A 16,985-nucleotide genomic window follows, 5' to 3' on the forward strand; every position below is an offset into this window, starting at 1 on the left:
TCTACCCTATCTATGCCCCTCATCATTTTGTACACCTCAATCAGGTCCCCCCTCAGCCTTCTTTGCTCCAAGGAAAACAACCCCAGCCTGTCCAGCCTCTCTTCATAGCTGAGGCGCTCCATCCCAGGTAACATCCTGGTGAATCTTCTCTGCACCCTCTCCAAAGCAATCACATCCTTCCTGTAGTGAGGCGACCAGAACTGCACACAGTACTCCAGCTGTGGCCTCACCAGCGTTTTGTACAGCTCCATCATAACCTCCCTGCTCTTATATTCTATGCCTCGGCTAATGAAGGCAAGTATCCCATATGCCTTTTTAACCACCTTATCTACCTGTTCCGCTGCCTTTGTCGGCTTTTAGTCCCACTGGTGCTGGCTCTTTGTTTTCACTTTTTGGCTGAGTGTTCAAACTGCAGACGGGTGTGTAAATTATTCATGTGCCTTTCAGGATCACACGGAGACTGATATCTGCAGCCAATCTCACGTCATCAGTTTCTCCAAACATTCTCTGCAGCACCAGGACTAATGCCTCCAGCCTTGAGCAACCACGAGGTTACATTTAACCCCTTATCGCCTGGGGCTGTTCTCCTTAGATCAGAGAAGGTTAAGGGGGAGATTTAATAGAGGTGTTCAAAATCATGCAGGGTTTTGATAGCGAAGATAGTGAGAAACTGTTTCCACTGGCTGCAGGGCCGGTTACTGGAGGAGAATTTTCTTTTACCCAGCAAGTTGTTGTGATTTGGACTGTGCTGCCTGAAAGGGCGGTGGAAGCAGATTCAATTATAACTTCAAAACGAAATTGGATATATAATTGAAAAGGAGAAATGTTTAGGGCTATGGAGAAAGAGCAGGGGAATGGGACTAATTGGAAAGTTCTTTCAAAGAGTCAGCATAGGCACAGTGGGCCGAATGGCTTCTTTCTGTGCTGTATGATTCCATGATTATCGCATCCTTCAGGACACACAAAGCAATTCTTCACAACAGCCACAATATGTATTTATATAGTGCCTTTTAATCTAGAAAAAGGTTGAAAGGCACTTCACAGAGGCACATGCAACGAAAAAGACACAGAGCCAAAGAAGGAGATATTAGGAGGAGTGAGCAAAAGTTTGGTCAAAGAGTTGGGTTTTAAGGAGGGCCATAAAGGAGAAGAGGGAGGGTGGGAGTAAATTGGAGAGCTCTTTCAAAGAGCCAGCCCAGGCACAATGGGCCAAATGGCCTCCTTCTGTGCTGTAAGATTCTATGATTCTATGAGTGAGGTTTAAGAGTGGAATTCCAGTGTGGGGCTTACTAATGGTGAGGTGAAGAGGAGCTGCACAAAAGGCTGGAGTTAGTGGAATAGAGAGTTCGAGGTGGGTTACAAAGATAGGGAGGGGCGAGGCGAGGACATGGAGTGATTTAAAACAAGGATGAAAATGTTATATTTGAAGGACTGTGGGACTGGTAGCCAATTTAGGTCAACAAGGAGAGCAATGATGGATGAGCAGGACCTGGTGCGGAATAGGATACAGACAGCAGAGTTATGGATGAGCTGAAGCTTATGGACAGTGCACGCTTGGAGGCCGGCCAGGAGAACAATGGAATAGAGGAAGGAAGGAAGGAAGCAAGAGCCTCAATTTAATATTTCATCTGAAAGACTGTACCTCTGACAGTGCAGCACTCCCACAGCATCGTTGCCCGGGACCAGATTTTTCAATGTTCTGCCAAAAGTTGCATTTGGCCTTAAAAGGGGCCGCGTACACAAAAAAATGAGGGGGAACATTGTCCCTCAGTACTGGCAACAGGAGTGTCAGCCTGGATTATCGGCTCAAGTCTCTAGAGTGGGACTCGAACCCATGACCTTTGAGTCTGGAAATGACAAAGGCCTAGATGAGGGTTCCAGCTGCGTGTGGGCTGAGGTAAGGGCGGAGCTGGGCAACGTTACAGAGGTGGAAGCAAGTGGTCGTTGTAATGGAGAGGATATGGAATCAGAAGTTTAGCTCAGGGTTAAAAAGGACGCTGAGATTGCAAATAGTCTGATTCGGTCCCAGACAGTGGCCATGGAGGGGGATGGAGCCGGTGGCGAGGGAACAGAGTTTGTAGCTGGGGCCAAAGTTGATGGGTTCGCACTTCCCAATATCTAGCTGGAAAAAACTGTAGCTGATCCGAGACTGGATATCAGACAACCAGTTTGACAGTGCAGAGGCAGTGGAGGGGGTGGCAGAGCTGGGTGTCATGAGTGTACATATGGAAGCTGACTCGATATCTGTGTTTCATGTCAACTAGGGGCAACCTGTAGATGGGGTAGAAGATGGATCGATGGAGGACTCCAGAGGTGATGTTGGGGGTGAGAAGAGAAGCCATTGATAGCAATCCTCTGGCTACCATTGGATAGGTAACAGAGGAACCTAGCCCCTCAGCCAGTGGCTGGATTTCTGCTCCCTATTCTGCCAAGAGGTGGGTTTGGACCCGGGGAAGGACGGATTCTGGAGATCTCAGACATAGTGTACCTGACCTGCTCCCAGGTGGGGAGGATTGGAAGGAAAATCAGGCCCCGAACCCTAGACTACTGGGATCAGCCACCAAGGAAGCAAAGATTGCAGACTATCGGGAAAATAGCAGCCTCAGTGCAAGCAAGTACAGACTGTACCAAGTTAGTGCACTCCATTAAAAAATAACTAGACTGCATTTTAAAGAGAAAAAACACACTCACTACTTACTCCCCTCAAGGCAACAGCTACAGGGGCTCATGAAACATTAAAACATCTGATTCGCACTGAGCATATAGCCCCGACATATGCAGAACGGACCTCTGTAAAAGCAGGCCACTGCACACGTACACTGCCCAAAATAGACAAGAGCAGCGAACCTATTTCACCCCAGCTATTTCTGGGTAAGTTGTTACAATCTAAACTGAAGCACTCTTGTAGTTTCCAAATCATTTATTTTATTGATGAACCTTCTAAGGTTCTCCTTGTGGCTCAGTGAGTAAAGGCACTGCCTGGTGTACATTTAAACCATGAGTGTAGTTCGCAACAACAATTAGCAACTCTAGGTTTGGTGGGGGAAAATTCCCACTTCCCACAACAGTGATTCCTGCATATGTGTATGTCAGGTCAGGACTGATCAGGTGGGGACAGGTCAGGTGAGGACAGGTCAGGTCAGGACTGGTCAGGTGGGGACAGGTCAGGTGGGGACAAGTCAGGTGGGGACAGGTCAGGGCTGGTCAGGTGGGGGCAGGTCAGGTGGGGACAGGTCAGGTGGGGACAAGTCAGGTGAGGACAGGTCAGGTGGGGACAAGTCAGGTGGGGACAGGTCAGGTCAGGACTGGTCAGGTGGGGACAGGTCAGGTCAGGACAGAGAAACATAGAAGATAGGAGCAGGAGTAGGCCATTTGGCCCTTCGAGCCTGCTCCGCCATTCAATGTGATCATGGCTGATCATCCAAATTCAGTACCCTGTCCCTGCCTTTTCCCCATATCCCTTGATCCCTTTAGCCTCAAGAAATATATCCAACTCTTTCTTGAATATATTTAATGAACTAGCCTCCACCGCCCTCTGTGGCAGAGAATTGCACAGGTTCACCACTCTCTGGGTGAAGAAATTCCTCCTCATTTCAGTCCTAAATGGCTTACCGCTTATCCTTAGACTATGACCCCTGGTTCTGGACTCCCCCGCCATCAGAAACATCCTTCCTGCATCTAGTCTGTCCAGACCTGACAGAATTTTATAGGTTTCGATGAGATCCCCTCTCATTCTTCTAAACTCCAGTGAGTATAAGCCCAATCGACACAATCTCTCCTCATACGTCATTCCTGCCATCCCAGGTATCAGCCTGATGAATCTTCGCTGCACTCCCTCCATGGCAAGAACGTCCTTCCTCAGGTAAGGCGACCAAAACTGCACACAATACTCAAGGTGCAGTCTCACCAAGGCTCTGTACAACTGTAGCAAGACATCCTTGTTCCTGTACTCGAACCCTCTTGCTACGAAGGCCAGCATACCATTTGCCTTCTTAACCGCCTGCTGCACCTGCATGCTTACCTTCAGCGACTGGTGCACAAGGACACCCAGGTCTCTTTGCACTTCCCCTTCTCCCAATCTATTGCCATTCAAATAATAATCTGCCTTCCTGTTTTTGCCACCAAAGTGGATAACCTCACATTTATCCACATTATAGTGCATTTGCCATGTTTCTGCCCAATCACCCAACCTGTCCAAATCGTGCTGGAGTTTCCCGACATCCTCCTCGCAGCTTACCCTCCCGCCCAGCTTTGTGTCGTCTGCAAATTTGGAGATATTACATCCAATTCCCTCGTCCAGATCATTAATATATATTGTGAACAGCTGGGGTCCTAGGGCCGATCCTTGCGGTACCCCACTAGTCACTGCCTGCCACTCGGAAAACGACCCGTTTATTCCAACTCTTTGCCTTCTGTCCGCCAACTAGTTCTCTATCCAAGTCTATACCTTGCCCCCAATCCCATGTGCCTTAATTTTGCACGCTAATCTCTTGTGTGGGACCTTATCGAAAGCCTTCTGAAAGTCCAAATACACCACATCCACTGGTTCTCCCTTATCTATTTTACCAGTTACATCCTCAAAAAATTCCAGTAGATTAGTCAAGCATGATTTACCTTTTGTAAATCCATGTTGACTTTGTCCGATCCTGTCACTGCTTTCCAAGTGCTCTGCTATTACATCTTTTATAATAGACTCTAGCATTTTCCCCACTACCGATGTCAGGATTACCGGTCTATAATTCCCCGCTTTTTCTCTACCACCTTTTTTGAATAGTGGGGTAACATTAGCTACCCTCCAATCCATGGGTACTGTTCCAGAGTCTATCGAGTTCTGGAAGATGACCAGTAATGCATCTACTATCTCTAGGGCCACTTCCTTAAGTACCCTGGGATGTAGACCATCAGGCTCTGGGGATTTATCGGCCTTCAGTCCCATCAATTTTCCTAACACCATTTTCCTACAAATACTGATTTCTTTCAGTTCCTCTCTTTCATCAGACCCTATGTTCCCCGGCATCTCTGGGAGGTTATTTGTGTCCTCCTTTGTGAAGACAGAACCAAAGTATGTATTTAATTGGTCAGCCATTTCTTTGTTCCCCATCTCTCAGCGTCTGTGAAAATTGACATTATGAGGCCCCCAATAACAGCCCCTGCCTTTAAGGGTGAAATCCTGGATGATAATGACTATATTTCCATTTACACTGCTACGTGCTTCATTTAGTACAGTTAATTAAATCATACATGGCTAATCGCAGCGGTAATCACAATAGGGCCTGTTCTACATGGTCGTGTGCTTTGGTTCGTCCTGCTTGCTTTCTCTGAGAATCTCTGTGCTGAGGATTATACCTCCCTAATGCACAGACAGCAGATACTGAAGGTGAAAAGGCACTCACCGCCAAATCTTTCCTGCCACAGTAAATCTTCCTGCCCCGCAGTCAGGTTTGAGGAGAAAAATTTAAGGACAGAACTTAGAGTTGTACAGAGATCCTCCCATTGCAGGCGGCTGGGGAAAGAGTTTCTGAATGAATTGCTATATTTTACAATTAGCAGGAGTGCACACACAGCAGATGCTCCCCGCGAATGCATTAACTGGGACAAGCAACCAATTACTTGTTAGACAGGGTCTGTGCACCACCAACAGTTGGGTAGTCTTGATTATTACAAAGCACTTGCATTTTTAGCAGTTCAGTAAATGGATGACACATGTCTGGGTCCTATAATATACAGGTTCAATAAAGGAGGCTGTTAGATCCTTTTTACATTCTGCACAGTTACTGGGTCCCTTATTGAAAATGTAAGTAAAAGGGCTTCCTATGATACATCACCCAGCGTGCAGACCTGGAAGGTCCCGGCTTTGATCCCCGGTCTGTGCTGTCCTAAGCTACAGTGATGAAATTGCCCTCAACACTACTCGGCCAGAAAGGGTTCCTACCCCCTTATCACAGACATGGCAACTGTCAGTGTTTCTCATACAGCCGTGGCTCACTGGGTAGCACTCTCACCTCCGAGTCTGAAGATTGTGGGTTCAAGTTCCCACTCCAGAGACTTGAGCACAAAAATCTAGGCTGATACTCCCAGTGCAGTACCGAGGGAGTGCTGCACTGTCAGAGGTGCCATAGAGTCATAGTCATAGAGTCATAACGGCACAGAAGGAGGCCATTCAACCCATCGAGTCCGTGCCGGCTCTCTGCACAGCAATCCAGTCAGTCCCATTCCCCCGCTCTATCCCCGTGGCCCTGCAAGTTTATTTCCCTCAAGTGCCTATCCAGTCTCCCCTTGAAAACATTGAGTGTCTCCACTTCCACCAATTCTGTCGGCAGCGAGTTCCAGGTCCTCACCACTCGCTGCGTAAAAAGATTTTCCTCATGTCCCCCCTGTATCTCTTGCTCAAAACCTTAAATCTGTGTCCCCTAGTCCTTGTACCATCAACTAGTGGGAACAGCCTTTCCCCGTCTAGCCTATCCAAACCTGTCATAATCTTGTACACCTCTATCAAATCACCCCTCAACCTCCTTTGCTCTAATGAAAACAAATCCAGCTTCTCAAACCTGTCCTTGTAGCTAAGATCCCCCATCCCTGGAACCATTCTGGTAAATCTCCTCTGCACCCTCTCCAGGGCCTTCACATCCTTCCTAAAGTGTGGTGACCAGAACTGGACCCAATACTCCAGTTGTGGCCTAACCAGTGCTTTATAAAGGTTCAGCATAACTTCTCTACTTTTGTACTCAATACCTCTATTTATGAAGCCCAAGATCCCATATGCTTTGCTAACCACTCTCTCAATATGTCCTGCCACCTTCAGGGACCTATGCACGTTAACTCCCAGGTCCCTCTGTCCCTGCACACTCTTTAAAACTGTGCCATTAAGTGTCTATTGCCTCTCCCTGTTCCTTCTGCCAAAATGCATCACCTCACACTTCTCTGTATTAAATTCCATCTGCCACTTGTCTGCTCATTCTGCTAGCCTTTCTATGTCCTGTTGCAGTCGATTGGTATCATCCTCACTGTTTGCCACACCCCCAAGTTTGGTGTCATCGACAAATTTAGAAATTGTACTCTGTATTCCAATATCCAGGTCATTTATATATATCAAAAAAAGCAGTGGCCCCAGCACTGACCCTTGGAGAACACCACTGTCTACCATCCTCCAGTCTGAAAAACAGCCATTTCCCACAACTTGCTGTTTTCTGTCCTAAAGCCAATTCCTTATCCAAGCTGCCACTGACCCACCTATTCCATGAGCCTCAATTATGTTAAACAGCCTTCTTTGTGATACATTGTCAAACGCCTTCCGAAAATCCATGTAGACAACATCCATTGAATTCCCTTCATCAATCCTCCCTGTTACTTCATCAAAAAATTCAGTTAGATTTGTCAAACACGATCTGCCTTTTACAAATCTGTGTTGGCTCTCCTTAATTAGCTTAAACCTCTCCAAGTGCCCATTAATTTTTTCCTTGATTATTGTTTCTAAAACTTTACCCACCACTGATGTTAAACTGACTGGCCTGTAGTTACTAGGATTGTCCTTACACCCTTTCTTGAACAATGGTGTCACATTTGCCACTTTCCAATCCTCAGGCACCTCCCCCACATCTAGGGAAGATTGGAAAATTATGGCAAGCCCTTCTGCTATCTCCTCCCCCAATTCCCTTAGCAACCTAGGATGCAAGGCATCTGGACCAGGTGAATTATCCACTCTAAGCATACCCAGCCTTTCTAGTACATCCTGTCTATTAATTTTCACCCCTTCCATTGCTTCTACCTCTTCCACTTCTACCGATATTTTGTCAGCATCCACCTCCTTAGTAAACACTGATACAAAGGACTCATTGAGTATTCTAGCCTTGCCCTGTGCCTCTAAGCATATATCACCTTCTTTGTCTCTAATAGGCTGCATCCCACCTCTTACTACCCGCTTACTGTTTACATGCCGGTAGAAGATTTTTGGGTTCCCTTTTATGTTAACTGCCATTCTACTCTCATATTCTCTCTTTGCCAATCTATTTTCATCTTCACTTCCCCTCTCAACTTATTGTATTTGGTCTCGTTTTCCCTTGAAGAATTCACCTGACATGCATCATACACCCTCTTTTTTTGTTTCATCATCTTCTCTGTCTCCCTCGTCATCCAAGGAGCCCTTGCTTTGGTTCCCTTACCCTTCCCTCTTGTTGGAATGTACCTAGCCTGTACTTGGAACATCTCCTCCTTAAAGATCACCCATTGTTCCGTTACAGTTTTTCCTGTCAGTCTTTGGTTCCATTTTACCCTGGCTAGATCCTTTCGCATCCCATTGAAGTTAGCCCTATTCCAGTTTAGAAGTTCCACTCTACATTGTTCCTTGTTCCTCGCCATTGCTAATCTAAATCTTATGATATGATGATCACTCGTACCCAAGTGTTCTCCCACAGACACTTGGTCAACCTGGCCCACCTCATTCCCCAGCACCAGATCCAGCAATGCCTCCTTCCTAGTTGGGCCAAGAACATATTGGTCAAGGAAATTCTCTTGAACACATTTCAGAAATTCCTCCCCCTCCTTTCCCTTTACCCTAGCATTATCCCAATCGATATTTGGATAATTAAAGTCCCCCAGTATCACCACTCTATCGCTCTTGCATATCTCTGCGGTTTCCCTGCAGATTTGCTTCTCTGCCTCCCTCTCACTATTTAGAGGCCTATAGAATACCCCCAATAGTGTGATCATACCCTTTTTGCTCCTCAACTCTAACCAAATGGATTCTGTCCTTGTCCCCTCAAGAACATCCTCCCTTTCCAACACTACAATGTCTTCCTTAATCAGCACTGCCACCCCACCTCCCTTTATCCTTCCCTATCTTTTCTGAACACCTTGTACCCTTGAATATTAAGTGCCCAGTCCTCACCATTTTTAAGCCACGTTTCCGTTATTGCCACAACATCATATTGCCATACAGCTAATTGTGCTTGTAGCTCACCAACCTTATTCACCACACTGTGCGTTTACGTACATGCATTCTAAACCCATTTTTGAATTTTTCTTAGTCTTTCTTAGTCTGCTCCTATCTAATATGGTACTACTACCACCTCTAGTACTATCTTCTCTAGTACTATCCAACACACTCACTCTTTTATGCACCTTATTCCTCTTTTCTACTCCTATATGCTGGTGCCCATCCCCCTGCCAAGCTAGTTTAAACCCTCCCCAACAGCACTAGCAAACCTCCCCGCGAGAATATTGGTCCCAGCCCTGTTGAGGTGTAACCAGTCCGGCTTGTACAGGTCCCACCTTCCCCAGAAATGGTCCAAATGCCTCAGGAATCTAAAGCCCTCCCTCCTGCACCATCTCTCCAGCCACGCATTCATGTGTTCTATCCTCCTATTCCTGTACTCACTAGCTCGTGGCACCGGGAGTAATCCGAAGATTACTACCTTTGAGGTCCTGCTTTTTAATCTCTTTCCTAGCTCCCTATAGTCTGCCTGCAGGACCTCATCCCTCTTTCTGCCTATGTCATTGGTACCAAAATGGACAACGACCTCTGGTGTCCACAGAAACGCCTATCTGTTCCCCGAACCAACGAATCCCCTATCACTATTGCTCTTCCACTCTTCTTCCTCCCCCCCTGTGCAGCTGAGCCACCCGTGGTGCCGTGGCCTTGGCTCTGGCTGCTCTCCCCAGAGGAGCCATCACCCCCACCAGTTTCCAGCACTGTGAACCGGTTAGCGAGCGAGATGCACTCTGGGGATTCCTGCCCTACCTGCCTGGTCCTCCTTCTCTTTCGGATGAGACGTTGAACCCCGTTTGCTCTCTCAGGTGGATGTGAAAGATCCCACAGCACTAGTTCGAAGAAGAGCAGGGGAGTTCTCCCCGGTGTCCCGGCCAATATTTAGCCCTCAACCAAAATCACTAAAACAGATTATTTGTCCATTTATTTCAGGGGGCAGGAGGAGGTGCCAGGGAGAAGAAGTTGCAAGGGGGCAGGAGGAGGTGAGTGGGGGAAGGAGGAGGTGCCAGGAGGCAGGAGGAGGTGCCAGGGAGAAGAAATTGCAAGGGGGCAGGAGGAGGTGAGTGGGGGAAGGAGGAGGTGTCAGGAGGCAGGAGGAGGTGCCAGGGAGAAGAAGTTGCAAGGGGGCAGAAGGAGGTGAGTGGGGGAAGGAGGAGGTGCCAGGAGGCAGGAGGAAGAGAGTGCTGGGGGGCAGGTGAAGTGCAGGGGGTAGGACTTCTGACAGAAGTAATTTTTTACAACTTATCTTGGCCTTTCCTGGCCTGACGGCTCCTCCCGCCCGTGGTTCTGCTGCTGGGTCATAGACAGTATGAGACTCCCCCTGACTTTAAGAAAAGATCACATCGCGGCGCTGAAGACATCATTGGGCCACAACTTTTGAATGTTAAGTAGGCCCCGCCTGCCTGTAGCCGGAGCCTCGGCCAATTTCAAAGTCGGTGAAGATAAGCTGGCATCGGGCAGGAACGGAGCGACCTCAGGGCCGGTGCATGGACCCGGCCTAATTTTAAACCCATGCACAGTTCCCGCTGGGCGAGGGGGGTTAAAATCATGAAGTGGCTGGATTTAGCAGCGTAAACACCAGGAGCCAACCCATGAACGCTGATCTCCCACGTTGTGCTGGTATAAAGGGGGTCGCAAGTGCCACAGCACATGGTGCATTCTACCCAGCTGCTGCTCTGTTACATGCTTCACGTTTGAACAAGTTGTCACACAACGCTTAAATATTTGACTCTGTAATTCTGATTCATTTAACATTTGCTGTGCTAGCGGCTCCCATTCTGCTTGGAAGCCATTGATGAGGTTGTGACAATCAGTCAGAACAACATAATCGCACATAATAGGATCAAGTACCACTCCAGCGGGTCCTTCGATATGGAACAATACAACAGCTCACAGTGTCAGTCTGTGGCAACATAACAGATAACTCATATTAAAGTAGCCATTCAGTCATGAATTGTTTAATTCAAAGCAGGTTCTGTTCCTTTGGGCTGCTTTACCAGGGTATCACAGATAAAGAACAACACAATCACTCGCTCCTTTATTTGTGGGTATTTAGTGGCACAGTTTCAGGAGTTTAATGCCCGTGCTCCACTCTTAAATTTGGATTGCGAAGCTGGCCACTGTGGGCACACTGGGCTCTACTTTTATATGGCATCTCAGACAGCAAGCGCACGGGCATGGCTCCCATCTTCAAAGGGTCTTAACAATGGCAGTCAGCGCTGGGCTGGGGAGAGGGCATTGAGCGCTCCGGAACTGCATCGGGAGGCAGTAGAGGGAGCAAGCGGTGGCTCTTAGGAAGGAGACGAGTTTGATGAGGACAGGAGCTACAGAGATGGGAAAGAAGCTCTCGGGTGAGGGGTCATGGCTGAGGCAAGGAGAAGAGTATGAAGAAATCCATGAGCTCCTTATACTTGGCATTGAAGACTGGCAGAGGCACTGGAAGGAGATCAAAAGAGATTTGTCATTGGGATTGGGATTGTCCTTAACCTCCAGGATGATCCTAGAATTGTAAGAGGACATGACCTCGCTTTGACATTGATTGAGGTGGCCGTGTCAGATAGGGCAGTAGACGAGCAAGTCAGTAGAATCATAGAAGTTTACGGCACAGAAGAAGGCCTTTCGGCCCAATTTATCGGTGTTAAAAGTAATTGTGGTTTTTTTCTTTGAACACTTTCATTTATTAGTTATAAAAATATTGGAGATGAGGAAAACAAGGCTGTTTGACTGAGTGGGTCTGTTAGAGGCTGGCGGTTCTGTGAAGAAACCGCCAGGAACACGTCACATCAGAGTTGGTGACCTTAGCACTCAGGATAGTGAGGGGAACAGACAGGGTGGATCGAGAGAGAGAAACTATTTCCGCTGGTTGAGGAGTCTAGGACTAGGGGGCATAGTCTAAAAATTAGAACCAGACCTTTCAGGAGTGAAATTAGGAAACACTTCTCCACACACAGGGTGGTAGAAGTTTGGAACTCTCTTCCGCAAACTGCAATTGATGCTGGGTAAATTGTTAATTTTAAATCTGAGATTGATAGATTTCTGTTAACCAAAGGTATTAAGGGATGTGGGCCAACGTCGGGTATAGGGAGTTAGGTCGCAGATCAGCCATGATCTCATTGGTTGGCGGAGCAGGTTCAAGGGGCTAAATGGCTTACTCCTGTTCCTATGTTCCTAGTCAATGCGTGAGTGCGGGCAGGCTAAACTGACTCACCCGTTCAGGCACAATACCCAACAGGAGACACTGACTATTGATCGGCAGCAGGAACCTTGGCTTATTTCCCCACCCTAGCCCAGGGGAGATGAGGATATTCTAGATGCCTGGTTGAGCAGGCAGGTATTAGCTAACACAGCAAGTGGATATTTGCAATCCAGTCATCCTGTATTGATTACGAGATATCGCAAAGCCCTCTTAAAGCTGCAGTTACAGTGAGCAGTGCAGAGGCACAGCTGATTCCATTGATTTTTGGTCAGTCTCACTGTTTCAAGGCACAGGGTTCAGTGCATCATTGGCATTCTGTCCCAACGTAGAAATCTGATGCAATCATTACGTCAATCCATATCTAAAGGCATCATTGTACAAACTAATGGTGGGCTCATACTGCTATCTGTAGAGTGTGATATACTTGCCTTGCAGGCGGTGCAATGAAGGTTCACCAGACTGGTTCCTGGGATGAGAGGGCTGTCCTATGATGAGAGATTGTGTAGAATGGGCCGATACTCTCTGGAGTTTAGAAGAATGAGAGGTGATCTCATTGAAACATACAAGATTCTGAGGGGGATTGACAGGGTAGATGCTGAGAGGATGTTTCCCCCTGGCTGGAGAGTCTAGAACTAGGGGTCACAGTCTCAGGATAAGGGGTCGGCCATTTAAGACCGAGATAAGGAGGAATTTCTTCACTCAGAGGGTTGTGAATCTTTGGAATTCTCTACCCCAAAGGGCTGTGAATGCTCAGTCATTGAGTATATTCAAGGCTGAGATCGAGAGATTTTTGGACTCTAGGGGAATCAAGGGATATGGAGATCGGGCGGGAAAGTGGAGTTGAGGTCGAAGATCAGCCGTGATCTTATTGAATGTGGAGCAGGCTCGAGGGGCCGTATGGCCGACTCCTGCTTTTATTTCTTATGTTCTTATATGCAGCTGACGGATGCCAGTTATACTGCCAGCAGCATGTGACCAGTGGCGAAAGGAGCTCCTGCATGCACAGACCATCTTGAACCTGTTTTACAAACTTGCCTTTGGAATGTACTGCAGCAGTATGTCTTGCCTACAAAATGTCACAGGTATCTGACCACGTGTTTATCAGGAATTTACCGAGGTACAAAAGAAATGAGAGTTGCTGCTACTGTACCTCCTCCACCAGTTGCAGCATGCGACGGGTGCTTTCCAGGGACTGCAGAGAGAGAGAGAGAGAAAATAACACACGGTTAGACCACGGTAAACAAACACTAACGCTTCATTTTACCAGTATTTTAATAAACATACATTCAGACCATCGGAACACTGTTGACTACTTAGATTACTTAGTCTCCATATTATAAAAAGGACATAGAGGCATTGGAGAAGGTGCAAAAAAGATTTTTACAAGGATGATACCAGAACTGAGAGGTTACACCTATCAGGAATGACTAAACAGGGTGGGGCTCTTTTCTCTAGTAAAGAGAAGGCTAAGGGGTGACCTAATAGAGGTCTTTAAGATTATGAAGGGGTTTGATAGGGTAGACGTTTTTACTCAGAGAGTGGAACTTGCTACCACGTGCGTAGTTGAGGCAAATAGCATAGATACATGTAAGGGGAAGCTAGATAAACAGATGAGGGAGAAAGGAATAGAAAGATATGTTGATTAGGTTGGATGAAGTAGGGTGGGAGGAGGCCTGTTTCTGTGCTGTACATTCAGTGTAATTCCATGCGCTTCACCAGCCCACCACTTCTGGCCAGTGCTACTGCTACAGGGGTTACAGTCTGCTTATTTATAGTGTAACTAGTATTCCGCCCATACTATTCAGGGTACCACAGTGATCTAATCTGAATGGTGCTGTACCATAAATTGCTGAGAGTTGGGTGCTGAGTTCCCATCCAGCCGATGCCACTGGGGGAAGGTAGTAAATGAAACCCAGGCTATTCTCTGTAGCAGGGGACACTGGTTTAGTGACGGAATTAACCAAGTTCCACCTTTACTACAACAACAACATGCATTTATATAGCGCCTTTATTAATGTAATAAAACATCCCAAGGTGCTTCACAGGAGTGTTATCAGACGAAACACTGAGCCACGTATTAGGACAGGTGACCAAACGCTTGGTCTAAGAGGTAGGTTTTAAGGAGCGTCTTAAAGGAAGAGAAAGAGGTAGCGAGGCGGAGAGGTTTAGGGAGTGAGCTTAAGGCCTAGACAGCTGATGGCATGGCCGCCCGTGGTGGAATGATGGAAGTCAGGGATGCGCAAGAGGCCAGAATTGGAGGAGTGCCGAGATCTCAGGTCCAAGTCCATCCAGTTTCCATAAAAACTGCAAACCATGGAGTGAGGGGAAGAACACCCTGGACTCAGAGTAAGTGTGCTACCTGCTCCTATCAGCCACACAACACTGCAGATTGCAGGGCTATGGGGAAAGAGCAAGGGGGCGTGGAACTAATTGGAGAGCTCTTCCATAGAGTCGGCACAGACATGATGGGCCAACTGGCCTCCTTCTGTGCTTTATGATTCTATGATCTCAATAATTACAAAGAATGCACAGCACAGAAACAGGCCATTCAGCCCAACTGGTCCTTGCCAGTGTTTATGCTCCACATGAGCCTCCTCCCACCCTGCTTTATCTAACCCTATCAACATATCCTTCTAAATTAATATTGCTGTTTATCTACTGATGACCCCATCATCCTCTCCCTGATGGGATTGTGTCACACTGAATTCAGTCCCCTCTGCTGAAAGCAATGACTTGGTGCATCGAGATAACAAACAGGATCCTTTCGTTTACACCACAGTCCTTAGCGTGTTACTTTGCGATAGGGCCGCCCCTACTGCAGTGGGCAGGGAGCGGGATTAGGCTGGAACACAGGGTGACCAGTGGGCAGGGAGCAGGATTAGGCTGGAACATAGGGTGAGCAGTGGGCAGTGAGCAGGATTAGCGGGGGACATAGTGCAGCCAGTGGACAGGGAGCAGGATTAGCGGGGGACATAGGGTGGCCAGTGGGCAGTGAGCAGGATTAGCAGGGGACATAGTGCGGCCAGTGGACAGGGAGCAGGATTAGCGGGGGACATAGGGTGGCCAGCGGGCAGTGGGCAGGATTAGCGGGGGACATAGTGCGGCCAGTGGGCAGTGAGCAGGATAAGCGGGGGACATAGTGCGGCCAGTGGACAGGGAGCAGGATTAGCGGGGGACATAGTGTGGCCAGTGGGCAGTGAGCAGGATTAGCGGGGGACATAATGTGGCCAGTGGACAATGAGCAGGATTAGCGGGGGACATAGTGCGGCCAGTGGGCAGGGAGCAGGATTAGCGGGGGACATAGTGTGGCCAGTGGGCAGGGAGCAGGATTAGCGGGGGACATAGTGTGGCCAGTGGACAATGAGCAGGATTAGCGGGGGACATAGTGCGGCCAGTGGGCAGTGAGCAGGATTAGCGGGGGACATAGTGCGGTCAGTGGACAATGAGCAGGATTAGCGGGGGACATAGTGCGGCCAGTGGACAATGAGCAGGATTAGCGGGGGACATAGTGCGGCCAGTGGACAATGAGCAGGATTAGCGGGGGACATAGTGCGGCCAGTGGACAATGAGCAGGATTAGCGGGGGACATAGTGCGGCCAGTGGACAATGAGCAGGATTAGCGGGGGACATAGTGCGGCCAGCGAACAATGAGCAGGATTAGCGGGGGACATAGTGCGGCCAGTGGACAATGAGCAGGATTAGCGGGGGACATAGTGCGGCCAGCGGACAATGAGCAGGATTAGCGGGGGACATAATGTGGCCAGTGGACAATGAGCAGGATTAGCGGGGGACATAGTGCGGCCAGTGGACAATGAGCAGGATTAGCGGGGGACATAGTGCGGCCAGTGGACAATGAGCAGGATTAGCGGGGGACATAATGTGGCCAGTGGACAATGAGCAGGATTAGCGGGGGACATAGTGCGGCCAGTGGACAATGAGCAGGATTAGCGGGGGACATAATGTGGCCAACTCCGGCTGGACATATTCCTGGAGGTTACATCACTTGACCTCCCGCCTCTAACCGCTTCAGCCTCTTTTCCAAGCTCCAATATTTTTATAACTAACAGCAAACAAAAGGGTTTAGAGAAAATGAAAAGAAAAACACCCAATGTGATTGTTCTCCTGGGTGTTGCTGGCAGGTGTGTCCGGGAGATGAATCTTTAATTCCCGGAGACTCCAGGGCAATCCTGGAGGGTTGGCAGCCCGAGTGGGGCGGGGGGGTGGACAGGATCACGAGTTGATTTGCTGATGAAAGTTAATTGAAAACAGCAATCAGCTGAATGATTAACATCTTCACATCACCAAAAGTGAGAGAGAAACTGATTTTTAATATTTGAGTTTATAGTTTAAGGACTTTGAACAGCACACTCAAAAACTGGACTGTGTCAGCCCTACTCTGCACCAGTCCCAACGCACCTTGAAATAGTGACACTGCCCTCATGGGACAGCGGTTGTACTGAACTATGTGCTGAGCTGTAATACAATCTGTGGATTTCAATGATGAGCTAATCCATGGGGGACCTCAAATCAACCTTGAGCACCACCTAAACCCTCAGCGTGTTTTTCAGGCTGTAGCTCCCTCCAGCACAATGGAGGTTTACCCAATGAGTCACGGCGCGCTTACTTTTGAAGGTAGCAGTGTTTACAGCGCTCTAAAGTCTGCCACAGGAGCGGAGTCTGCCATCGTCTACAGATATCTGCTCTTGGTTGCATTGGGATCTCTGCGCTCCAGCAATTCTGGCCTCTTGCGCATCCCCCATTTTCTTCGCTCCACCATTGGCGGCCATGCCTTCAGCTGCCTAGGGC

The 16,985-nt window shown here is 48.1% G+C and overlaps 1 protein-coding gene across 2 annotated transcripts in view; it reads right to left on the reverse strand.

Annotated features, from left to right (window-relative positions):
• The window catches only part of LOC147096891 (synaptosomal-associated protein 25), a 300,271-nt gene that overhangs the window by 189,171 nt on the left and 94,115 nt on the right, over nt 1-16,985 (reverse strand). For both annotated transcript variants that reach the window (XM_085973588.1, XM_085973587.1), the window contains exon 3: nt 13,330-13,371. In XM_085973588.1, the coding sequence (XP_085829714.1) occupies nt 13,330-13,371 (42 nt within the window). The remainder of the gene's footprint in view (nt 1-13,329; nt 13,372-16,985) is intronic.

This window comes from Somniosus microcephalus, chromosome 34 (assembly GCF_052327205.1).
Source record: "Somniosus microcephalus isolate GS21.2 chromosome 34, FLI_Smic_1.0, whole genome shotgun sequence".
Classification (NCBI taxonomy): domain Eukaryota; kingdom Metazoa; phylum Chordata; class Chondrichthyes; order Squaliformes; family Somniosidae; genus Somniosus; species Somniosus microcephalus.